General features: G+C 44.8%; 1 protein-coding gene across 5 annotated transcripts in view; it reads left to right on the top strand.

Moving 5' to 3' along the window:
* Positions 1–26,102, top strand: part of runx3 (RUNX family transcription factor 3) — a 49,398-nt gene extending 23,296 nt beyond the window's left edge. For 3 of the 5 annotated variants that reach the window (XM_056392926.1, XM_056392927.1, XM_056392929.1), the window contains 3 exons: positions 11,481–11,627; positions 17,757–17,831; positions 22,758–26,102. In XM_056392926.1, coding sequence (XP_056248901.1) covers positions 11,481–11,627; positions 17,757–17,831; positions 22,758–23,239 — 704 coding nt within the window. In that variant the 3' untranslated portion in view covers positions 23,240–26,102. The remainder of the gene's footprint in view (positions 1–11,480; positions 11,628–17,756; positions 17,832–22,757) is intronic. The other 2 variants (XM_056392931.1, XM_056392930.1) reach the window with 2 other exon arrangements.
* Positions 26,103–27,454: the final 1,352 nt, after the last annotated feature.

Below are 27,454 nucleotides of genomic sequence, written 5' to 3'. Positions count from 1 at the left end.
TCTGTACGTGCATAGTTTCAATTTGATTGTCTTTGGCTTAAAGAAAAGAAAAAAGCAAAAAAAAGCAAAAAGTGTGTGCCTGTGCATAAATGCATTCTCTCGAGCATCTGCGAGTGTCTCGGCTGGAAATAACTGTGTACATTAAGATTGTCTCCTGTCTGTCTGTCAACATGTTACGGCTTCAGCTGAGGCGTCAGAGTGGCCGTGCTACTTTTACACTGGCGCTGGGTGCTATAAAGTGACAGTTTAATATAGGGCAAGAGGAATTTAGGGCTCCATTAAACTCTATTGCATGGTGCTGAGGGGAAATTCATAGAATGACAAAATAAAATAAACTTCTGCAAAGCCTGAATTTAAAGAGTAGCTCTGAATATGATTTCACTTCCTCCAGATTAACTCCCTTTTAATGTTATTACGGCTGAAATACTGAATCAAAGCTTCTCTGAAATATAAACAATACATCCAGTTACTCTTCAGTGAAAACACATCCAGCACCAACCAGGACATTCAAACAGATAATTACAATTAATTGAATGAAGCATTTAGAAACATGGCATATTTATATTGTTCATTAAATTGGTTTGAATGAGCTGTCAGATCTGAGACAGAGATTAGTTTTCAGGCCAATTTAGTGTTTTCAAGAAACTCAAAATAGAAATCACTCGAGATATAAGCCTACTTGAGATGAGATAAAGAACCTCTCATATTTAAACAAGAGGCACATTCTAAGAGTATAATATCAGTCATGACGCTGCACAGTCAAAGCACAGGAACACACACTACCACATTCAGACATTATTAGGACCATAAAAATAATCAGATTCTTCTCTAACCACAAGGCACCACATTATATCGGCTGTAGGTTTGGAGCCAAAGCAGAGAGGCGCTGTTGCCAACACATAAAACTAACAGCATTTTTTCATTAGCAATCTCATCCTCAGAGACAGTTATATATCCCAAAACTGCTTTGATCCCCTCCTATTCTTCATTAACAATGCCACACAATGTTGCCTGTACATCTCAGCTTTAGCATTCATAGAGTGCAGACAGCCTGAAGCCACACTTGGCTGTGCTGTGTTCACCTGTCCGCAGGCTGGCAGGCTGTGGGGCTGGCCTGCACGGGGCTTTACAGGCTGTTTGTGCAGGGCCTGCATTTGCATGGCTGCCAGCCGAGCAGCGGCAGGAGCTGGCACCGACGGGGAGGAGGTTTTATTAATGTTTACTGATCCAGTCAGGAGAACCTGATGGACAGGACTGCAGCGGTGGCTCGCCTTCGGCAATGTAACAAAGGACACCGTGCTTTCTTAAAACATCTGAGTCGTAGAAAAGATATAGATGAGCAAGCACATGTACACACACACACACTCACACACATACATGGACATAAACACACACATACAGAGCATTCTGTCCCTGAACAGAAACTAGGCTAAATGTTCAGCTAAGTATTTTTGTCTTCCTTACTGCTGATTTCCTCATCACACATCCGGCATTCGTCACCATACCCCTTCCACCCCCACCCCCCGTTCTGTCTTTCATTCTTTATTATTAAACTTCTGTCAAGGCCAAACTGGAAACAACTGTTGCCACTGTTAATGAAAAATCTCCCACCACTTCTGTCTTAACAACACGCCAGATCAAACAGCAAGAGAGAGGGTGCCAAGCTAGAAATATAAAAGTAAAAAAAAAAGAAAAAAAAAAAAAAAGGAGCAGATGACTTAAGTGTCAAGACCCTCCCTGCTTGTTGCCGGTATCAGATGCCTCTGCAACACCGCTCACACACTTGATGCACCCTGCAGGGTTATTCTCAATTAATCCCACAACTTTATTTTTGGTGCCCTTCTCACTCTCTCACTTATAAATGACATCAGCCACTGCCTATTTACCCACGAGGGAGGGGCGTTTGTATTTCGGTATCTCTTGACCTGAAACAAATCAGTCCCCAGGAAGAAAAGATGAACTCACTACAGGTCAGATGGATCGAAAAAGGGTTGGAAATATTTTAAGCTTGTGAAATACTGTTCGGAAATAATATGTACAGCATGGGGAGGATGCGGGTGTGTGTGTGTTTGTGTGTGTGTGTGTGGGGGGGGGGGCCTGAGCCTGAAGAAATAATTAGCATGACAGTGTTCCAATGCGTCAACATGTAAATAAAACATTTTCACTGAAAGTCAATTCTGTGAATGTGTAGAAAAAAAAAAAAAAACACTGTGCAGACCTGCAGAAAAGATATGAAGGTTAATGAATCGATTAAGAATGTGGAACTAAAACTTGTGCATGAATGATTTTGAAATTGAGGTAAGAAATTTATTTTTGTGAATATCTGAGGACAGATTGAGCGGCCAATCAGAAAACTACATTTTTAGAGTGTACATCTAATAACTGCATACATTCAGATAGAGCTCACACACTTTCCCACCCGCAGGCCCACGCATCCACCAAAATCACACAAGTGCTGTCGTGTTTTGCTGCCTCTATTTGCTCGGCTGGGTGTGTTCACACTGCTCCAGGAGGAGAATGGCAGGCGTGGAGGTGGGGTGGGGGTGGGGTCACAGCAATGGGGGTGCTTGTTGGAGTTGGCGGGTTGATTCTATTTGCATTTGGCACACAGACTGTACAAAGTATGCAAATAGACAAACAATGACATTTGCTGTGTTATTTTCCCTGTGATATTGCAGTCTCTCTGTAAAGTAAACAAAGAGATAGCATGCAGGTTGTTGTGTATATATTTGCGTGTGTGGGTGCTCGGCTCATGCACCTGCCAGGTGCGTCCATCTCTTTAAGTCAGCCCCACGGGCCACGCCCATGCTCCACAAATCACATGAAAGGCTCACCCTCGGTGCGAATTGCTCTTCTCAAAGGCAACTTTGATGTTTGAAAATGGAGATGGGTGTCTTTGAAAGAAAGGCCTACAGGTGTATCAGTGCCAGGGGAGGGGAAAAACAGTGGCATGTCTGACGATGGGTGCTTTCCTGACTGCTAATGGCTCACCATGACTCCCAGATGTATGACCTGGAGACATAGTGGCCTACGCACATAATCTCTCTCTCACTCACACTCACTCACACACACACTCTCTCACACACACACACACACACACACACACACACACACACACACACACACACACAGCGGCTAGCCTCAACAATCAAACTCATGACCACCTACTTTATGATTTAGTAAAGAAGACCGTCGCCTCAGTACCACTCACAGACAGATGGGAACAGATAAAGCGGAGATTTTATGTCTTCTCCAGAGAAATGACAGTCTTTGGCGTCTGCAGTGACTGGAGGCTGCCGACTGTGGCGTTCCTCCTCCCTGGGGACACTTCAGACGCGTCACATTTGGCTTCAGTGATTAGAAGTAGAGCAAATATTGGTCAACTGATAAATCCACTGGAATGCAGCAGTGCAAATTGAATAGGACTGGACTGATTTCAGAGAGGAACTTGTGTGTTGGGACAAAAACATTCGCAACATTCTGAGGTCTGAGGCTTGTGATTGGTGACGGACGAGGACAGTGTCCTCCAGTGCTGATGCCCGATGTCTGCGCATTGCAGAAAGACACACACACACACTCCATTGTGGACTATTTTGTGAGACTTTTTCATGTTGGATAGGAGTGATCGCAGGACTGTTGTTGTCAGAGTCATTAAAGTGTGATAGCACAGACATGAAAGCATCTGTAATATAATCAAATTTTGTCGTGGGAGGTAAATAAAGGACCGAGATGGAAGCTCTTTGACCACTGTTGCCACCTTAACCACATCTAGAAGCTTTGAGGCCAACTCCCTTTGAGAGCCCCCCCCCCACACACACACACACGCACACAGCTGTTGGTAATCCTACTTAGGCTTTTTTTTTTACTTAAGCTTCCCTGTGAAAGCAGAGCTAATTAGTCTAAATGCCTCGACTAAACTGAGATATAAACAAAGAAAATATAGCCATTAGTTTAATACAGGCACTTTTTCTCTCTTCTCGCTGCCCCCGTTTGCTCTTCGGCATGTTGCTGCAGCGTCACTGCACAAGTTTCTGCTAAAAACAGGAAAAAAGAAGAACATTGTCTAACATTTTCAAACAGTGTAATGTCGTCTCCTCGGGCCAGTTGACTGTCAGAGACAGACACACAATAGCCTCGGGGTGAAATACCCTTTCTTTTTCCGCTCAGACAAAAATTTCCACCCAGTATTTGCTGACGCCAAATAGAACAGCAGGACACAGTAGGAATTACCGAATTATTTACAGACGCCCCAGACAGCGCTTTTAATTCACTCTGATGATGCAAGTAGAAAACATTTTCTAAGAATCAACTAAGAGGCTCGGCCAACGTCACTACTCAGCTCTATCCCGCTCTGTCTCTCCACCTACTGCCTACCCACTCCCCTCTAAACTCACCAGCCAAGCGTCTTTCCTGTTTACCTACCTATGAAGGGAAGTAAAATGCCCACTCTGTATGTGCTCACTCTTCCTTATTTACACTGACCCATACAGGAGGGAGCCATTACGACCTTTCAGCCGTAATTCAATAAAAGTTCCGATCTGCATTTAGAAAAATAAATGGCCCATGAGTGGAGGAATATTTTCTCCCCCACTGCATTATGACAATAAACCGTTTTCTGTGTTAGGGCAGTGGGGACAGGGGTGGAGTGGGGGGTGGTTTGTGGGAAGAAGGCACCTGCTGGTTACTGGAAAAGACGCTGTGTACCACCACCCTGCGGTTTGGCTATTTATTTCTTCAGGCCTTAATGGTTAGGAACAGTGAGCAAATAATAGGTGTAGCAAGATCTTTCTTTTGCTTCCAGAAGCGGAGAAGGTTGTAATCCTGTGGGTAAACACAGAGGGAAGCCTTGGCTCTTCAAAATAGGCTGGAAACATCACAAAGAAGAAGAGGTCAATCTTTATAACCCTCAACATTACTACATGAGTCCACTAACAGCATGATAACCTTAGAGAAAGTACTGAGAGTGAAATATTTGCTTGTCTACACAGTGGAAAATTCGCACATTTGACATTTCACACATTTATTTTGACCCACCTGGAATATCAATTGTCATTCTGTGGAACTGTGTGTGTGTGTGCGTGTTTAGGGGCAAATGTATGCTTGTTGCACATTATTGTGAGTGAGCTAGTATGCACCGAGGTGTGAACGCGAAGACGTTTGACACATCTGCTGGCGTTGCATTGATGTATGTCATAGCGGCAGCTTGCTTTCCTTTCCCACAGCTTTGCAAGGCCCCCACCTTTCCCCTGCATCTCGCTGCTTAGAACAACCCGATTACCACGTACACACACACACTCTCTCACATACACACACACACACATACATACACACACTCTCTCACACACACACACATACATACACACACTCTCTCACACACACACACACATACACACACACACACACAGAGACAGACATGCACAACAACCCCATTCAGCATTAGAGCTAAAATAACACACTCAAAGCAGCTTATTGCTTTAATATGATCTGTCACCGCAGCCAAATAGGCCTTCTGTACTCAACAAGGCCAAAGCAGCAGCAGCACTGAGAAATCTACGAAGTCTGCAGGCAAGCAGCCAAAAACGCCTGAAAACAGCCCCGCTCATATCACCCCCAACATGCCTCAACTCCCGACTTACAGTTACACACACACACACACACACACACACACACAGAGTATAGAAATGGTGGGACAAAAGAGAGATGATTGCTCTGAACGTGCTACGGGCCTTGATGTATTGTTAGAGAATCCGGGTGCATTGGGCCTCATTTTGGCACCCCTTCCCTTTCCTTGCCTGCCTCAACCTGTCTGGCTGTAGGGCTGCCCTTGTGTGGCACTGCTTCTGTGTCCCCCCCCCCACCACCACACACACGCAAACAGACACGCAAATAGCTTTATCCCCTTATCAGAAAAGGAAGGCTGTGCTTGTGCTCTTTGCTCAAACAGTCTCATGTAGCAACTTCCGCTGTGAGCAGCTTGTTTTCAGGCCTGCGAGGGGGATTTTCACACTGCTGATGTCCCCAGAGAGGCTGATGCATGAGCCTAAGGGACCAGATGATCCCGCAGCTGTTGCCACAGAGGGTGAACTACAGATAAAGTGTGCCAAAACTTTTGGTGACCTCCTCCTGAAAGCTTAGATGGAAATAATGTTTCCACAAAAAAACAAAAAACAAACAAAACAAAAAAAAAAACGTGCCACTGTATTCGGTGCTGCCATATTGATGAATAACACTTTAACTCACACATAGTTTATGTCCAAACAGTTTGTGCATCCAATCCATGGCAATGATATAGTCGTAAAACTGAATGCATTCATACTGAAAGTATTACAAGGGTGTTATGTAAATGAGCATAAAGTAGTGTAATGTCTGTGTGTGGCTAGCATCGACTCATGGAGGCCCAGACGAGACAGCCACAATCACCAGCCAAGGGTAAAACCCACATCCTTCAGGGTCAGCCTCAAAACAAGAACTTTGATTTGCCCCACTGTAAATACCCAACTGCGTGATTGGTGGCCATGGGGATCACCGTGCCAAATACATTTGCTGCAGGGATGCTTTCTGAGCCGTGCGGTGATGCTCGTAATAGATTGAAAAGGGAAGTATAAGAGAACGTGGTGGAAAGAATCAGGGTGGGAACGAGAACATAGGGGGTTCAGGTCCGCTAGAGAGGAGGAAGAGGAAGACAGGTGTACAAGGCTTTGCTCAACAGATGTTGAAACGTCTCCAGTGTCTGTTGAGGGCAAACGGAAGTTTGCATGTAGGCAAGTAGGCCTCGCTGCAACATATGCTCAACTGTCGCTCCACATCGCACTGTGTTTTCTGAGGATGCCACTCTTTAGTTCACATCTTTGCAACTCCTGAACTTTCATTACATGAAAACATGCAGCATGGGCTTCCCTGAGCAAAAGGGAAAGCTTGATGCATTTTCAGTTGTGGTAACTGAATTAAAAAAAACACAGTAAAGAAGCTAAGAAGCTAAATATCACAATCAGCTGCTGTTTTGTAGCCCTCATATTAGAGTCAGAAATGCACCTTACACTACCCAGACATTTTTCTATGTAATCCTATACCATACTTACATAGACTTTACAGTCCAGACATAGTTTTCAGTGTTAAGTGTGATACATGCTCTCCAAATCAATTCTAGTCTGTTATCAGGGGCCTATCAAGTCCATTTATACGTCAAATACAAATATTTACACTTCAAATATATTCAGAGCAGACTTGGGCAGCAGCCAAAGCACGTATTGCCCTTTGCCATCCAGATAGAGTTTCACTTTGCCCCTGAAAAAGCACCCAGCCCTTCACTAAAAAGAGCTTGTGTCTAATGTGTCTCCCTTTGGACGGGAACATATGTTTCTTCCTTTCAATGGGGACAGAGACAAACAGACAGAGAACGAGAGAAGTGGAGAAAAAGTGAGGGGTGAAGGAAGGAAACAGGTCATGCTGGGTGATCATTTAGCTGTGGCGTCTGTGTTTAAGGCCTGGCTGTCACCTTACTGAGCAAACACTGTCTCTGTGTTGACCTGATACGGGCTTTGTGGATGGAAGGCTGGGCAAGGCTCAGTGTAGTTTGCCGTTTATGTGGTCTGGTCTCACAGCACCGGGTGCTATCTCGTGGAAGAAGAAAAAAAAAGAAAAAAAAGAAAAAAAAAATTCATGCTTTCCAAATAACTTACACTTGAACCTATTTCAATGTGCCTCAAAGCATTGGGGCAAAAGAGCAAAGCAACATCTCAAGTTATTCTGCAGAGAAGATAAAACACTCTCAGGAAATAAAGAGACACACACACACACACACACACACACTTGCAGAAAACAAAGCGGGGCTGAGAACGGCACACCCATTTCTTCAAAACACAGCCATCGCCTTTCAGTACGTCGTTAATACCAGACATTTTATATCAAGCATTTTATTCGTTCTTCATAGACTTCCATAATGCTTTCAGATGATGCGACCGCTACTCTGAGAGGAGGCTAGTAAATCTACAACCTTTAGCATCCATTTCGGGTCTGGGTGCATATTGAGCGCTGCTGTTTAGGCCTCATGTGTGCATTGGCCCCCATCTCCCAGCTCTATCTTGTGGTTATGATATCATAGAGAGAAAAACAAGGGTATTCTCTCCTAAGTGCACCCTGACACATTAAATATTCATCCGACCACAGAAACCCCTCTGAAAAGGGGCTGGTGTGGAGCGCTCGCACCCCTCTGGCCCCCAGCCCTGTAGAGTAGATAGAAGTCAAATGTTGGCGGTCGGAGTGGACACACTGCGGCTACAGTCAGGGTCAACTGGCCAAAGACAGCGTATTAACACGAGGTTTAACCGGAGGATGCAGGTTCTGTTTCCTTGGCTCTGACTGTGATGATTTAGACAGTCATTAAAACTTTTCTACAGTGTTTCCTTTCAGTAAGACTCAATGTGCAGGGAAGAAGTAAAGTTTAAAATAGGGTTATCACATGATTTAAACCACATGCAGGCAGATAAATATACACATTAATGATAAACAAACAGTTTAACACAAAGTCCGAGCGCAATTTAGACTAAACAGGAATCAATTTTTTTTAAATGGAAAAAAACAATGATTAAGTAGTTCCTCTTTCATTCGGTATTACCATAACAAGCTTCTTAACGTTTCGCATTCATATGGTAGCCACAAAGGTGACTTGCAAAATTCACGCAGATGCAATTTAAAAGAAAAAAAGTTGACTTTTGTAGTAGCTACATTTATAAATCAAAACAAAATGTCTTAAATAAGATGAGAGAGATTAAAGTGCGAGGGTGCTGCCCTCCTGATAGCCTTATAAGTACAAGAGATAAAGGCAGAGATGCAAAGAGACCAGAAGGGGAAAAGAAAGTTTTGAGCTGCCTCCCAGTTGATTAGTGGTGTTAACAGCGACTGTGTGGCCCCGGGTTAATGAGCTCCAGGCCTTGCTTGTTCTAATGAAGCCTCTGCTCCTCTAAAAAAAAAAAAATCACCTTCTCACAGCCCACTAAACCCCCTACTGGACGCTATGAACAGTGTGTCGCCAAATGTGATGTGTCCCTGCCAGCTGGAACCGGGCCACAGGATCCACAGCTAGGCGTGTGTGTGTGTGTGTGTGTGTGTGTGTGTGTGTGTGTGTGTTTGTGGGCAGTTGAATGATCACTTTCATCCCTAAAGAGCCAGCCAATTCATCTTAGACCACCACTGGCCACAGAAAAACTGACCAATTATCATTTTTTTCCTGCCTGTCTGTCTTTTTTTCCAACCAGAGAGCAGTGGGATGTATCATTTCCCTGACCTCAGCCGTTTGAGGTGGTGTAAATCTCTTAATAACTACACAAGGACACATATAGGGGCTATATTTGGAGGGCTGCTTCCCCTGGCCGCCCCTGCTCTGGCCTGGAACAGACAGTAGCCACAGTGTCTATGTGGCTGATGGAGCCTGGACCTGGCGCTGTGTGTGTGTGTGTGTGTGTGTGTGTGTGTGTGTGTGTGTGTGTGTGTGTGTGTGTGTGTGTGTGAGTGAGTGAGAGAGAGAGAGAGAGAGTAAAACGCTGGCCTTCATTCCTTCCATCACAGTTTAAAGAGAAGGCACACTGGCCGCATGCATGTGAGCGTGAATAAAAAAGATATTACAGAGTGTGTTAGGGGGTGTGTATCCGCCCAGGATATGTTCCTGAGTAACGGCACGGAGCAAACTAGTGTGCCGGTGGATGGAATCACACACACACACACACACACACACACTCTCACACACACTTTGGCGTCCCAAGTCCTAATGCTCGGGAAAACAAACAGCTGGAGAGTGGCAATAGAACTGCTGTCTCTGCTCAGACATATTAGTCATGACTGAGTCTCTTTCTCTTTCTCACACAAGCAAAGTGCAACACAACGGTTGATCAGTGAGTGTGAATTTAAAAAAAGGACCTGAGTATTCAGTGCTGCACTCTGAACACAGACAGACACTGAAAACAAACTCTCTGCTGTCCGAAGTCAGACATGGTCTGTGTGCGCCTGCGTACCCTGTTTGTATCTGTATGCATGTGTGTTGGGAGTGGGGGTGTGTGTTTGGGGAGGTGGTGGGCACAAACAAATGGACAGAGCGGTAAACGAGAGGAAACTTTACCCATGGGTCAGCCACCGAGGGAAGATATATTGCCCATGGGTCAGTGGAGAGAAAGGACGGGCAAAATCCATATTGGTCCGTCTGCTTGCCCCCTTTATATAGTGATAAAATATTCAAATCCAGCCATTACTTCACATTAGGCTACTCTGTAGAGATGCCAGGGAGAAAACCACAGAATGTATACATGCTGGTTCACACACAGTTTTGGTGCATTGATAGTTACATTAAAATCTCTTCCTCCCATTAGAGGCAAAGCCCTCATCCGGACTCACGTCTGACATTTAAGGTGTGTTCACATGTGGAGCGTGTGCACGTATGTGTGCATGTGAACATGTGTATTCGTACATGTAAGCGTACATGTGAGTGTCTATGTAAAAGGCATGATCAGAGGTTTTTTTTTTTTCTTACCATCTCCCTGAAGGGGACGTCAAAGTGATAAGGGCACTAAGTGCGTTGGTTAGTTTTCCGAGTCTAGATAAAAGAGATGCAGCAGATCTGCTTCAGTTAATTCTCACCCCCTGCACACACACGCAAGTACACACGCACGCACACCTACAAAACTCCTTTCAGTCTTTCGCTTTCTGTCTGTTATGTTTAAGGCTGATGACTACATGGTTTGGTAGCCTTGTCTGGGTGTTTCCTTCTGACTAAGTGCTCCGTCAGTCAGACCTGTGTGTGTGTGTGTGTGTGTGTGTGTGTGTGTGTGTGTGTGTGTGTGTGTGTGTATATGTGTATCTACTCACTACTTCTTGGTTTTTAAGCACGATAACATCACTTACCTTCATCAGTTCACAGAAACGCCTAATGTAACAACTTATAGTTTATTATTTCTTAGACTTTAGGTTCAGGGAAAACAACATTCCTCAAGCAATTATTTTCACCCACTTACGCTGTCGTTATCTGCGGATGACGCGGCAACAGGTGCAGCTTGGGTAACACTTAGTGTCTAGCCAATGTATTTCAAGGTCTGCTGACATTCTAATAATATTTTTGTATTTGGAAGCTGAAAACATGGTGACAGTGTCTCTCTCTCTTCCCTTATATAATTTCATCCTGTGTGAGTGTGTGTGAATTACAATGGAGGATATTGATGGTCTTCACAGTCCAAGTCAATTTCACATTAATTACAGTTTAGACAGGCAAAGAGAGGTTGTTTTGCCAGGACATGTCGAACTGCCCGGCTCCATTAATTAAATTAGGGAGAAGGAGAAGTTTTCCAAAAGGACTCCTGTTGTTGTTTTTGCTGTTTTTGTACAACTCTGGAAATATAAAGTGCCGCTTTTGTGCCATTTTCCTGGTTGTGTAGGTGGCAAAATTGGCAAGTCCTGGATTCCTCTCTTACCCGTCCTCCTCATGTCACTTGTTTCAGGGCACAGAGTGAAGATAGAAGACCCCCAGAAGATGCAGTTCTCGGACAGGCTGTCAGAGATCGAGCGCTACCAGCGGACTATGCGAATAGGCCCAGTGAACAATAATCCCCGCCCCATCCACCAAACCCACCTCAGCACCACACAAGGTGAGGACCACTGATCTACACAACCACAAAAAACATCCTCACCGTCACCACAACACCATAAATACAACTCGTTTTAACTACCATCACTTAGAAATAAATACCTACTTTAACAAAACAAACATATTTAGTTTTATTTGGCCAGTGGGTAAGTAATCTGTAAGACAAATCTGTTACACATCAACTCAGTACATGCCATTTGCCCAGCATTAAACTAAGCCAAGTGCCCTTCATGTGCGTTTCCTCTACGGGGGGCTTTGAGTTCTGTTCCACTAATCTGCGAGCTGTTATATATGTTGGCCGTCCGAAGGGAAGCTCATGTCAGCTCTGTCCCCGGATGCCCTGCCTTGGTGGGTCCAGGCCCCACAGAGTGCAGGGTTGAGTCTGTGGCCAGGTGGCATGGTGGGTGCTGCCAACCGAGCTTGGCCTGGGTGCTGAGGCTGGCCTCCACACACCGCACACTACAGCCTCAGGAATGTAACAGCCGCCCGCTACCTTGGCAATCACGTCACTCTCAGACTGAGACTCAGACTGAGGTGGTGCGATGGAGGGGAGGGGGTTGTTTCAAGCATATGTGTGTGCTGTGGACATCTGCGTGGGTGATGGTTGGAGTGAGGATGAGTGTTCACTCTCCATCATATGTCAGAGCCGCTTTAACAGGATGCCAGACATGAAAGCATGCACACTATATACACACACACACACACACACACACACACACACACACACACACACACACACACACACACACACACACACACACACACACACACACACACACACACACACACACACACAGCTTTCCTCTCTCCCGCCTACTCTCCAGTTCTCATGCTAGCTAATGAACCTCATTACCTTTGTATCAGCATGTTGCTGTGTACAGGAGGGCTTGTTTGGGAGCGCTGGGCCGTGTGTGGGTGGAACTCTATCAGTGTGTATCACAGTCATACAGCAGTGTTTGGCCTTGCGCTTAGCTTAGCCAGCGCTGAGTCACCAGTATGGTCCTATCTAACAGCTGACTGTGGAGAACACAGGGTCTTTTGCCCTGCTCCCCCCATGTCCTTACTTACTGTTGACGTTGATTTTGTTCCCTCGCACAGCCTGTGCTGAGCAGAAAACATGTCAGCCATTTTAGAAACACCATCGACCGGTTACGCTGAAAATAAACAGTGTGGAGCTTCAACACAATACAGCCACTGTGATGATAATTTTCTGATGGTTTAGAGTTTGGCATGAGCTCTGTGCGTTGTCTGCCAATAAAAAGCCCCCTGCAGCTAAGCTTTTACTGGGAGATTTAGGTTTCTGAGGGCTGACTTGAAAATGAAGGGGGGGGGGCTCCAGTCGGCAAGGAGAGGTGTACAGACATGGTCCAGACAGCAGACGAAGAGCAGCTCTTTGCTGTGCTCTCGTCTGCCTCGCACAGGATTAGGGCAGGAATTAGAGCGTCATAGGCTTGTCAGGCTTCAAAGGGCTGCGATGTTGCAACTCACACATGTACAGTATATGCACTGTGAGCAGACACAACATATTAACATCAGTTGGAACTGTCAGCGACTGTGAAGGCCTTGAGCTTCACGTTACAGCTGCCAGTGACTGGAGGCCGTCTATAAGAAGTGTGTGCAAGTGAGAAAGAGGAGGGGAAGGGCTGTAAAAATCACACACCTTAATCTGTGGTATTACCATCATGACGGCATACCGCAGGGCAAGAGTGGTAAAATAATTAAATAACAGAGCAGAGGGCCCTTCTCCCTCCCACCACGTCTATCTGTTGGAGTGCCCGGGCGGCAGACTGGAGATGTATGTCACTGCGCGGATCTCACAGAGCGCTCCCGTATGTGTAGGAATCACGCACAGACAACAACACTACAGTATTACAAGCAAAGCCCCAACAAAAATAGACTTTGTTGTAATAAATCCCATTCAAAGACACAGCGAGATGTTTACATATCAACAGCACACATGTCTCTGCTTCTGGCAGCCCTGCCAGACACTGTTGTATTTTGCAGATACTTTAAATCCCGAGGCCTGTTTGTTTGGGAATTGCTGGGTGATAGATCGCCCATCAACACGTTATAATTAAGTGGATTCCCGTCTCGCTGTTACAAAAGATGTTTTCCATTATCCAGGGATGGGACCTTGCATTTCCCGTTGAAGACGACCAAATAAGAAAATACAGTGTCATCTCCTCCTAAAGCCGCCTTGCTTCATTTTGTTTGTCTGAGCCATGAAACACTGTCTCAGTTTCGCTGTCAACAGGACATGTCTTAAGACATCTGCTCAACGCTACCCTGGATTCTTAAATCACTCGCACAGACGATTGCAACACAGGCACAGTGAAAACACAAAACACACACACACACACACACACACACACACACACACACACACACACACACACACACACACACACACACACACACACACACACACACACACACACACACACACACACACACACACACACACACAGACACAATTCCGTGCTGGCGTTGCAAGTTCTCCGTTAGTGGCCCAGACAGACAGGGTAATTAAGAGCTCATTACAGTGCATGCAGTGACAGGATCCCTGCACGCTGGCAGACGCTGCATTTGCTGCTTGTTTTTGTTCTTCAGTGGCCACAGGTAAGCCTGCTAGACATGTGGAATGATTCTCAGAGAGGGCGGAGGGAGACAGTGTGTGTGTGTGTGTGTGTGTGTGTGTGTGTGTGTGTGTGTGTGTGGTGTGTGTGTGTGTGTGTGTGTGTGTGTGTGTGTGTGTGTGGTTTAAAATGCGTGGTTCAACTAGTGCAGTCAAGCAAATCTGACACTCAGACAATCAAGTACTAAATTGTTATTCTGGTTTTCAAAACCTCAAGTGAGGTACATGTGTATACTATATGTGTCTGTGGGTGGCAGTTTTTTTTTTTCCCCTTTCTCTGATACAGAATGCAGATCGTCCTCTAGCATCTAACTGTGCCACTGCACTTATAATCTATACACAGCTCTTTCCAGCCTTAAGAAAAGCAAACAGCTGATAGAAAATTTGATTTCCCTCAAAGTGTAAAGCGGAAAACAGATCCCAGTTTTACCTTGTTCCATTTTAAATGCAGACAAAACTCAACAAGCCCCTGGCACGGCCTCTAACAGACAGCCGAGACGAAAGCGGCTCTTTTAACTTAAATGTGTTTTAACAGTGAGAGAGAGGGGGAAAAAGAAATACAGCAGCAATTTAATCATCCAAAAAGAAAGTCCTGGCACTTTTGAGGTGGTATCATTTAACATGTTATTTGTTCCAACACCTGTGTGTTCCTCTCTGAAGATGAATATCAGATACTAGCATAACGTTCCGCCATCAAGTCAAGTGCTCGACGCTTTGATGAGGGACCAAAAGAGAGTGTGTGTGTGTGAGTCTTTGTGAATGTGCACATGTGCCTGTCTGTCTGAATGTGTGTGTGTGACCCGTGTGGTGATCTTATTAGAAATGTCAGTAGATTCTTGCAGAAATAATAAATGACACATTTCATTTTTAAATGTACTCAGCATTTTATCTTGCAAATTCTACTTAAAAAAAGGAGCATTTTTTTTCTATTAATGACACCAACACAAATGTTGGTACCTCCAGCTTCCTCCTGCACAACTGGCACACATCTGTGCAGCTGTGCCCCTCTTGTTCAGTATGTTCAGGCTGTGGCCTCTGGACTGGACTTTAACGTGAGAAAGTCCTGTTTGATGGAGGACCAGCCCAACGCAGCCGTGCCCCTCCTGCCTCGTCCACAGTGACCACACTGTTTACTCCACATAAACAAGCTGGCCGGCCCCCCAGGTTCGAGGCAGCGCTATGCTACTGCCGCTCACACTAATTCACACATCCAAGATGACATGATCAGCCAATTAGAAGCAAGAGCGAGACAGGAAATTAGCACCGTCAGGTAGCTGTGGTGCGGACTTTTGAGTATAGCCGTCACGCTAGTTGGGTTTCAGGCTGATTTCTGCCAAACCCAAGCAGGAAGCTGGCCCTCTGAGGCCAATACAACCAAATCGAGCAGGAATCTGGACCAGTCCTTTAGACACTCTGTTTTACTTCTTCACTCCACTATTTACATAATATGTCAATGGCTGCCACAGAGTTTATTTGTTATGGTGCCTGAAAGCTTCACTTGTGGTTACTCTCTTTTTGTGACCCTGAGATGAATAATTCAAACTGAAAATGTTTCTGTTCTCCAACAAAAAAAAAGAATCTTTTTGAAGCCACCTCCTTGGTGGAAAAAAAAAGAAGAAAAAAAGAGAAGTGAGAGCAAGTTGTTTTTTACCAGACTCAACTGTTTGTGTAAGTTATAATTTCACATCAGAGTCAGGCTGAGTTTTACATTTCAGCAATTACAGAAACTACATGTGTGCCATGAACAGTCTCTATTGAGTCTGGAGAGAGGGGAAGGGCGGGAGGACGACGAGCTCTCAAAGAGAACATAGGATTTTTCAGCCCATGTGTTTGTTTTTGCTCACGTTATAAGTGAGGGCTCAAAAGACATATCAAATGTCCCACATAGCTGAGCCAAGGCCGTGTTCCTCCCCTCTCTAACACGCTCTCTTTCTCTCTCCTTCCTTTGCTGGCGTCTTTCTTTCTCTCTTGCTTGCTCTCTCACATTCTCTCCCCGTTGCGACGCCTAAGGCCTAAGCGGCGCAGGAAGCCAGCACAAGGACCGGCATTCACTGTGTCTCAATGACACGCTTCATTACGGCAGGCGCATTACATGTCTCAGAGGCGTTGCTGGATCCGGAGTCACGAGGATGGACGCCATTTTGGCTCAAACATCTCCTCAGCCATCCCTTTCATCTACACGTGCACTTTAAGAGCAGTGTATGTGTTTATTTGTGTCCTCCCCAAAACTGCACTGGCACCACCCCAAAGCTACTTATTAGTGACGCAGTCGCCACTTCTTCCCATCTCAGCCCCTTCCTTCCCCACTCCTCAGCTCCACCCAGGGGGTTGGTCCTCTTATTAACAGGGGTAATCTGTGCCTCTGGTATTGACGTTGTCTGCTGGCCAATCAAAATATTTGAAGGAGATGTTTATTTTCTTGAGCGAATCGTACCAGCTGCTTGCAAGCCTTTCTGAATAAGGCCATTTATGTGTAAGAATTTGCCATTGTGAGGCATAGTGCGGGACCTCTCGTTGACTGAGTGCTGATTTGGGCCTTTGCAAAGGAAGTGGAGGAGCTCCAGGGGAAGCAAAGATGTTACACATGCTGAGACCAGTTCGGCTATAGGTGAACAGCCCAGCTCCGCCCCCCTCCCTGCTTCTGGCATCCTTCTCCATCCTAATTGCCACTACAGGAGGTTAGGAGTTTACTATATTGCGGTATCTCAGCGGCGGAAGGCAGAGTCACAGCGACAACACATGGTTGACTGCTGCTGTCAGTAGAGCGACATGAGAAAAAAATGTGATTATACACTGCAGGTTTCTTGTTACGATGGAAATATTAACGTGCATTTGAGGAAAAAAACTTTTAAGAATATGTTACAGTGTACAACCCATGTTCTGAGAATGCCTGTGTCCACAGAGCTCCGTGCAAGTTGTCTTGTAACAACTGCACAGTCTCAGACCCAGAGCAAACAGGCCCTGTTTTTGTCAGGCCTCCTGCGGTGTGGCCGTCGAGTGTGAAGCAGGGTCCCACGCGTTGGGCCAGTAGGTCCTTGACCCTCCTTCACTTCCTGACAGCTTGGCTGGACAGGCTAGTGAGTGTCCTGCGCTTCACAGGTCTCCGCTGCCTCTCCAGTGTCTCGCCTGAAAGACCCAAAAATATCTCCCATGCACCCATCAAGCATGTTTTTCCAAGCCTGGTCTCACTCTGGTGAGAAAACCACCCCTCCTCTTCCCAGTCTTCACTGCTCAGTCAGCAGAGGCCAACCTGTGACAGGAAGACACATCTCCAAACCGCCAGATGTCAAGACAGTTTTGACAAGTCTGTCATGGAGGGGTTTTTGGAACAGTCTTTAGATTTGTATGGCGTAGGCAGCGACTTCCTCACCCACACAACTCACACATTTCACTGCATTTAACAAGATTTTGCATTCCTGCACAAATAAAATATCTCCACTGACTTCTTTATGATAGAGATCCTAGTGTTCACCTGCTGTTCATATTTTGTTACAGCCCTGTGGCAGGAGCAAATGGACACCCCTGCTCTGAAGACATGCAAGGTAGAGGAGGACCTGAGACCATGGCCAGGTGAGACATTTCAAAGACCTTCCTACCTTCACCGTGCCACAGCGTTCTGTGTAACTAAACTCATAAAGCTCGACTCTTGATTTGACACCAACATTTGATGTGAACTGATTTGATGTCCATGCCTATGCTTTTGTGCGAGAAAATTGTTTCTAAGGGTGTTCGTTAATTGTCAAGATGTACTCATGATGTGAGGCCCAATCAACATGAAGCATCATAGGCGAGGTCACTAAGCAATGGCCTTAATTACAGGCATGAAAACTACAGAGGAGATAATTGAGATACTTTGGACTGCCAAGATAGTTCACACCTCTCAAATGTCACATCTTTAAGGACATCTCGGAACAAACTGAAGTTATCCAAACTCATTTATCTTAATTAAGAGACATGCTGACAGCCTTTGAAACAAACAGTACTGAAGCGGAGAAGCTGGAAAAGCAGGCATAACCCAGGGTGTGCCATTCGCTGTGACAATTTTGGAGTCTGTTTCGTTTTGCCCGTAGGGCCCTACTACATCCCAGAACATTCCTAGGACGCCACCACTCTGCCTCCTTCTTCTTCCTCTTCTTCTTCTTCCCCTCCCACTTTCTTTCATTTATTTCTTGGTGATTTCGATCTTTTATGCTGTCTAACAGCCCCCACAGTCTCCTATCCATCCCCTACTCAGAAACCACCACCAACCACACCAGACACGCTGAGTCATCCACTCACACTGTGATGAGGACAGACATTAAGACACACACACACATAGAAGAAAGGAGAAAAAGACTTAGATCTGGCTCACTGATCTTGCTCTCTTTTCTACAATTTATCAGATAGGATACGATGCCTGAAGCTGAAGAATATAAATTTGACTGAGTAGTGAGTAAGGCCTGTTCTAGCGCGAGATTCAGCGCAAGACAAGACAGTCATGATGGTGTGAGTGGCAGTGATGGTTGGTAAAAATATTTTATGAGATATGTTTGAGATCTTAAAGCCTAAACTTGAAATTTCAGAAAGAAAATGTGACATAATGAATGATACTTGTATTCATATATCCCCAAACTAACAAAAACATGCTCTATGGTCAGCAAAACACATCACATCAGTGGCTTTGCAAGGAAGTGCAATACCTCTCATAGACAAACAAACATTATTATTATCATCATGTCACCTTGGCTGTTGATGCATTAGGAAAATCTCAGGTTTTTTGTAATAACAATCCTCCTTCAGCCTTGCTTGTATTGCACGTCACAAGTTGGGGACATGCAAAATCCTCCGCACTCACATGATAAAGTGCCGAACATGGATGAGGCTTTGGGGCTGTTGACCATGGTGTCACAGTAGAGAGGTGATTATCATTTGCATTCAACATGATGTTTCGGCCCCAAAGCCTTGGTGCTTAAATAAACACCTGGAGATCATTTGTGTTCATTTGGGTCTCTAGTTCTTAGGCCTGTGCAGCAGCAGCTCTGCCCTGGCATTATGCTGCCTTGTCATCATCACCCTGTTATCAACAGTGACAACTCATCCTCATGGCATCCCATGACATCCGTTCAAACCACCCAAACCAGTCAGTAAATCAAACGCTCTCTACCTCTGACAGGAGTTATAACATCCATACCGAAGCACAGCAGAGTCTGTTTGTGGAGGATATGAGGGAGAAGATTAGAAAACAATCTCACTGCACAGCACAGTGTGTCTTTACATGTAGCTGGACGAACACGGGGCTTTCTCGCTCCCTTTTCCCTTCCTCCACTTATTTGCCTGAGACACCATTCCCTGAGCACTGGCCGTCACAGTTTGCATCAAGCCTGAGTAAACATTTCACAGGTGAGCGCCTGGATTTGCATCTCCCCATTGCCAGCCACCACATGTGGACACACACGCATACACACACATAACCCTGCGCACAATTACACACACAGACGCGGCCGCCTCAAACTTGCCCTTATGTTAACAACCAAAATCAGTTTCTCCTATAAGCAAATGAGGCAAACCTCTCGTCATATCTGGGTTACACGCTTGACTGTGGACTAGTGGACTTCTTGAGCTAAGCAAAAAGGAGGAGGAGGACTCCGCCCATGGTGCCGCAGAATTAAGTGTGTGGCGCTCGGCTTCAGAGCTAGAGGAGAGAAGAGAAAGAGAGAGCACTGGAACACTATGTTCTCTATAAAAACCCTGATTCCCAGCTACCCGCTTCATAGACTGGGAACATCACAGACGGCAGACTGTGCCAGCTAGCCCTCTGGGGTCCATCCCCTCTCCTGTCCCTGCAATTTAGCCAACACGTTTCAGATGAGCCTAATGGAGATCATGTGTGGTTTAGGCCGCAGAGGTTACAGGCAGCTACTACTAGGCTCAGTTAGGAAGACCCTCTCTGCCAAAGATACACCACTGTTACCACAGCCACAACAGTGAAGCCTGTAGTTATACTGGGTGGGGGAGGGTGGGGATGCAGTAAGGTATGCAACATGGTTAAGAGGGAGAAAAAGCAGACTGTAAAACTTTGCTTCTCAATTACAGAACAGTTTGTTTAGCCCTCTCCTCCAGAGGGAGCTACTGTACTGTAGAGAGTGTGTGGTGGTAGCAGGCTTCCTCTGGCTCACAGCCAAGAGGTTGGTACAGCACAAGCCCATTAAGGTGTTGTGATAAGTGTCCAGTCCTGTTTCCGCTGACAGAACACAGGAGTCGATCCCCACCGCAGTTTAGCCAACACGTTTCCACCGACTCCAATTAAATGGAGATCATGAGCGGGTTGGGCCGCAGCAGCCAGAGACATCAAGTGCCCACGCCACACATCCCCTCCCCAGCTTCACCCTGAGGCCTAAATTTAGCATAGACAGAGAGAGAGATGAAGAGAGACAGGGGGAGAGGGAGAGAGGGAGAGGGAGAGAGAGACAGAGAGAGAGAGAGAGAGAGAGAGAGAGAGAGAGAGAGAGAGAGAGAGAGAGAGAGAGAGAGAGAGAGAGAGAGAGAGCAAAGGCTTTTTGGGAGTCCGGTAGGAATTAGTGGGCCGACTCCACTTCACCCGAATCAACAGCAGCTGAAGGCTTGGATTTTCCTCGCGTGAAATCAGATATGGAGCCTGACTCCAGTGCCTGGTAGACTCTGGAAAAAGAAACAGCCCCCCCACCACCACCAAACTCCCTCATCCCAAAAAGAAGAGGAAATTCAACTGCAGAAGTGCGTTGTTGAAAAAAAGAGCGAGAGAGTCTTGCAGGGGCCATGGAAATTGCAAAGGAACAGATTTTTCAACTGAAAATGGACCCGGTTCTCAGACATAGGGAAAAGACATTTGAACAAGACTGTGGCACGCAAGTTTGGCATTCTCCCCCCTCAGGGCTCTGGCGTGCAACCGCTTGCTATTTCACAAATACAAGCTCTCTTTTCTCTGCCATCCAAATCCACATTTTACACTTGCAGTCATGTGGGCACATTGGACCCATGAAAGCCACATGCGGACAAACAAATAACCATGGACTGAGGTGTGTGTGTGTGGGTGTAGGAGTGTGTGTACAAGTGGCAGGTGTGGATGGAGCGTACTGTATGCTGACACCAGCTATGAGGACGGTATGAGGAAGTCTCCCTAGTCACTGAGTACAACCAGATTAAGGGCGTTTACAGTTGGAGAATATTTCAGCCTGGCCGTTAGCCACCTTAGCGTCTTCCAAAATATCTGAGTGTCATGAGTGCAAAGACTCAACATGCTTAACAAGTCAGCCAAGGCTCCTACCTGAGCATTATAATGCAATGTTTGTGGAGCCAAGTGTGTGATCACCCTGACTGTTGCTTTCAGTGACATATATATATATGTATAAGATACAAACTGACATGAGAAATCAATAGGGAGGGTAAATACTGTACAGGTTTACTAAGCATGGCCTTTGTGGCTTAAAACTGATATGAGACCATCTACAAATTCCAACCTCTACTGTAAAACGCAGCAGAAAAATGGGACGTAACTGTCCCTGCACCACGGTCCAAACTAAAATGCTGTAGTAAGAGGCAGCAGGCAGTGTTCAGAAGTCCTACATGACTGCAGGACTGTGAACGTGTTCATATCCGACGCTCAGGATGTGAGATCAGCCAATACTACTCCTCAGCTAAGTGAGAGGGGCAATATGGTGTTTGACTTAAGGAACTAAGTTGGTGACAGTAGCGGCCCCAAATCTCAGAGAAGCAAACTGCCAAGTCAAACCTTCGAGCAATATTTCTATTTCCCTTTTGTCAGCTGAATAAATTAGAGAGTGTGCAGTGAAACTGAAATCCTAACAGCTGGGTCCAACTGTACTCTGTTACCTGTGAGATTACACTTAGCAGTTAATTCTGACAGGTCCTGGACTGTGATACACATTAGACGATATTCACACAGAAACACACTTTCCTCTCGCTTCCTTTCCAACCCTCTTTCCTTTCATTGTCCTTCTCCGTCTGTGATTGTGACAGTCCGTCTCTGTCGCCCGAGTATGATTTATGATGAGTTGCACAACAGCGCAACAAGCCATCGGTGTTTATACAAAGCACTCCTCACCACTGACAATGCCTCTTTTCATTGCTCAGAGAGAGACAGAATACTGTGCGTTGCTCTCTTTTTTGAAGGAGTGGTAGGAGGGCTGTGGCGAGGGGGCCTTCTCATAACTTCAGTCTTGTGCACGGGGCTGTGGGATGATGTGCTGTCAGTGCTTGATGACTGTTATTAAGCAAAAAAATGTCTCAGTTCATTACTTTGAGCAAACATTTCCATGGACAGGCGTATCGCAAGAAATCTGAGCTCAGAATTGGGGTTTTGGAGAGATTTGCTTTTGTTGAGATGTGGGTTGTTTTGAGTAACAGAAAATGAGAAATCTCTGAACCCCTTGTTTCATAATCACAACAGCAGTTTTCATTCATGGCTGAATGTTTGTTGACTTTCTCCCCAACCTTTCGTTTCTTTGTTTCTTCCAACAGGGACTACAGATCTCTTCCAACAGAGGACCACCTTCCCATCTCTGTCGCCGCTGACTGACCCTCGCTTCTCAGACCCCCGCATGCATTACCCCGGGGCCTTCCCTTACTCCGCCAACACCTCCAGCACTGGCATCAGCGGCCTCAGCATGTCAGCCTCCTCTAGATACCACACCTACCTGCCACCACCCTACTCAAACAACCAGACCCAGAACTTCCAGTCCAACTCCTACCTGTATTACGGCACAGGCTCTGGATCCTACCAGTTCTCCATGGTGGCGCCGGGGAACACCGGGGGCGAGCGCTCCCCCACCCGTCTGCTGTCCTGCTCGGGGGCCGGGGGCACCGGAGGGACCAACAGCCTGATGAACCCGGGCCTGAACACCCAGAGCGAGGGCGTGGAGGCCGACGGCAGCCACAGCAACTCCCCAACGGCCATGAGCGCTTCGGGCCGCTTGGATGAGTCCGTCTGGAGGCCTTATTGACTGACTGACAGCTAGACAATCAGAGGGTGCGGGAGGAGTGAGGGAGGAAGAGAAAAGAGGACGATGAGAAAAAAAAAAAAAAGAAAAAAAAAGCTGAACACTGAAAGAAAGAAAAAAAAAACAAAGAAAAAAAAAGAGAAATGCTGCATGTTTGTCTTTTATTTCTCCGGCACTCGCTTTCAAGACTTTTGTGTTTTACCAACTCTCCCAAGATTTCCATGTATTTTGTAAATTTTGAGTCAACTCCTGCACTGTGCTACAACATGTACTCTTACGGGACTATTAAAGCCATATAAATAAAGTGAGAAGATGTTCAGCTGAGACTGTAAATAGAAGTGAGAGCAAAAACCAGAGAAGCCATAGTAACATTTCAGGATCATTTGTCTGGTGTAAACAGGTACTCATCAGAGACGAAAGAACAAAAGACAATGGAGGTACAATCCATCAGTGCAGCTGATGAACTGAAACCACAGCAGGCACTCATCAAGCAGACTGTTCGGACTGATCCAACTCACTTGGTGGGTGGAGAAGAGCAGTCGGGCTGTGACTCCGACATCCTTCCAACGCATGGCTGCACTGCTGTAGCATATCGGTTCCTTTAAGCTTTAATTTCTGTAAGAGATTTGAATATTGCAAAAAAAAATATTGTCAGTTGTGAAAACATCCTCAGATGCACCGAGAGCTGTTTCATGTGCTCACAGTACTTATTTACAACCTTATTGCCTAATTTATTATCCAAATGAACAGAACAGCCTTTGGTGCTACGGTATGCGGCGGATGTTTCAACACAACCCCTGCATATTTGAGAGAAAAGCATTTTATCTGTCAGGACTCACATGTTTAAGAAATGAATTCTCCTCTGCTGCATCATCAGTGTATCGAGTTTCAACAGGACAATGGTTTGATGTTTGAGGAATGTAAAAGATTTAACACAGAGGAGTGTTTATCGGTTTCTTTTACTCCAGGAATATTTTACGTCCTGTTGTTGTTGACTTTTTGCTTTTTCCTTAAATTTCTTATTGAAGCCCTTTTCTGAAAAAAGGAGTCCTAGTCTGGTATTTTTCAACTGGATGACAGTTTACTTTTGATATTTATTTGAGCCAAATTGTGAGAAAATGTACGCATATACCCAAAATCTTTGAGCATTTCTTGCTACCTTTCCTTTTTATATATAAATATATATATACAGTATATATATATATATACCATGTTTTGTTGTTAAGTATAAATTTGGAATTTGTGTAATATATTGTTACTAAATTATAAAAAAACAAAACCTTTAATGTAATTATTTTGTCTTCCAATGTAGCTTTGATGCACTAAAAACTTTTATTCCTTATGAACCACGCCCAACAGATTCTGTTAGTCAGATGGTGTATCTAGAGCCGTAACCTTTTAAACTATTTCCAAATTGCCTTCCTGCGCTAAATGAGTCATTTGCTTAATTTTTGCACTATGTTCGACTTCTTTTACTCTTTTATGGTTTGCATTTACAAATATCTCAGTCTGCAGAGCTAAATATTAAAAAAAAAATTCCTACATATACATTTGCTGAAGACACTTAACGTGTCTTTTTTTTTTTTTTAATCCTTCACCAAATAAGTAATGATGTCAGAATTACATACACACACACACACACACACACACACACACACACACACACACACATTCCTGCACCACAGGTGTGTGTGCACATTCCCCCTGTCCTGAGGGCGTTTGCCCCCTGCAGTTACACATGTGATCCCTCTATCCCTGGAGGGGGGAGTGAGAGGATGAAGGGACAGAAGGAGGCAGTGGAGCAGTATCTTCTTACCAACCGCTAGCACAGTTATGCAAAAAAAAAAAAAAAAGCCTTCCTTGTTGTGCACAGGTCCCTTTGTTCTGAATAATCAGTGAGTGCTTTGAAGCCTTTCTGGCCCTGATTCTGTCTTTGCTGGTCTAATTCACTGATCATCGGTGAATCACATCAGGGGCGCGTGGCTCTGCCCATAATTCATACACCTGTGCAGATTATCTTGGTATGAGCCACACTAAGATATTCATAGCAGGTATCAGGTACCTAACATTGACCTAGAAAGTCTTCCATAAGAAGGAAGATGACTAAGCATTCATGACTCTGTGAGATGGGTATTCAGGTTGCTACACATGTGAGATTTCATTTCAAGGTGAATAGTGATCCAAAGCTAGCATTTGCAGCTCAGGTAAAAACAAGTTATGCAAGGCGTTTTGCTGATCCACCATAGAGACCCTCTGCCTTATTCCTATTTTTTATAACAATCAGTAACAATGGTTCATTCCTATTTCCCTTTGATTTGGAGGAAAACACATTTCCTGCTCTCTCCTCTGGAGCCTTTATATGGTAGAAGACCTTACTTTACTGTGGGCAGAAATCATGCAGCTAGAGAAACCACATATGTATTTATATTTGTGTGGTTTCTTCAAAAAGAAAAAAACCAAAGATCTTCACAACTGTCTGTAATGCAGCTGGGTTGTTGATGATGGGAAAGATGTGTGGTAAAATGAATCATGTCTTGATATCATTCTTTATGCAAAACTAGAAAGCCAAAAATGTACAACCGAAGTGTATTTGACTGTATATTGGATTAAAGAGCACAATGTTACATTTTCTTATATTTCTTTTTTTAAAGAATCCCCTTTTTCCTTTTCATATATCAAAATGTAAAGTCCTCTTGCTGTCTTCATTTCTCTTTATGCTCAAAGCATGTACATCTGAAACTGATATGTTAATTTAAGAATCTCATCTATGTATGTATTAATATCATTAATGTTTCCATATTGAGTGCTTGTACAATTTGCGGATAATGTAGTTTTTAACCATTTTAATTAAAAAACATGTGTCTCACTTTTGCCTTCACAACTACTGTTCATTTCATTAAAAATGCCACTATTATTAAAAAATAAATTTTAATTAAAGGAACTCCAGGATATCACTATGGCAACGCATCATTTTCTTTAAACTTAAAGGTCCCACTTGCCCCTTTGAGAACATCACACCCACATTAGATTTAGCTTCAATATTTACAGTCACATTCTTCAACATTATTCGCCTTACTATAAAAACACTTCCTCACTATAAGAGTTCCCTAATTTTGAAACTCAATGCTGAAAAGTCTGGCTTGTGAGGTCTTTTATGGTTTAAAAGGGGGAGGTGTTGAGAGTGAAAACGTTAAACATGGAGGCACAGGTTATAATTCATCTCCAGAAACCTTCACATCAGCTGACAAACGAGCGGGGGGAGAAAACAAAACACCATAAATGTTCATGGGACCCAATTTCATGCCAGCACAGTCTGATCCAACAAATTCTGTTCTTCTGACTTCTTCTTTCGCCTCATACAGTAAATACCGCACATGCCACCGCCTCTACCTCATAGCCCTGCTGTTCATTCCCAATAACTCCCTTTAATAATTACACTCTTCTCTCCCATTAGAGAGACTCTCACTGACAATTACCCACACTTCTCCTCAGCTATCAACACGGTGGTACCCAGAGCGTAAATACAGCGCTGCTCAGGAATCCAGCTCCGCCCTGGCAGCCTCCATGTTAGCGCATGTTGGCAAGTTGTCACTTGTTAAAAACAATACAGGAGAAGTTTGGAATGTCAACCCTTTTTTTTTTTACCAGCTATGTGGATGTTAATTTATGCAGTGCCGATTTCAAGATTAAACACTTGAGATGCTACCTTGTGGGGTGGTCTGATTTTAGATGTCTCATGTGGTTAACCTGAAATACAATACCCACAATTCCTCACTCTTAAACTAATGCCACCTGTTGATGTGTCATGAAAGGGCTTTCACTTCTAAATGCTTTGTTTTTCTCCTTCAGTTTTTCACTTTTATTCTCCCTGTTTATACTCTCCTTTATCTATGCCCTTTTCTTTCTCTTTTATCCTTTCTTCTCATTCAATTCTCTCCTTTCTTTCCTCCTTTCTGTATGGTTTCTACTGTGCGTCAGGCCTTCTATGGGGGCAGTGTTGGCAGAACAACAAAGCCTTAGGACGCACACACGCAGCCTTGATACACACTGTATTCAATTAACTCTGCACACTCAAAGCATTTCCACGCACGCACAAGAAACTCATACACACAATCCCCTGCTGACAGATCTCACACCAGCCTCCACCCAGACAGTCTGAGCTCCACTTCACAGTGTGAGCGTATGACAGATCTGCACCATCTTAAACATTCCCAACTA

Source organism: Seriola aureovittata, chromosome 13, assembly GCF_021018895.1.
Source record: "Seriola aureovittata isolate HTS-2021-v1 ecotype China chromosome 13, ASM2101889v1, whole genome shotgun sequence".
NCBI lineage: Eukaryota > Metazoa > Chordata > Actinopteri > Carangiformes > Carangidae > Seriola > Seriola aureovittata.
This window is presented reverse-complemented; position numbering and strand designations above follow the sequence as displayed.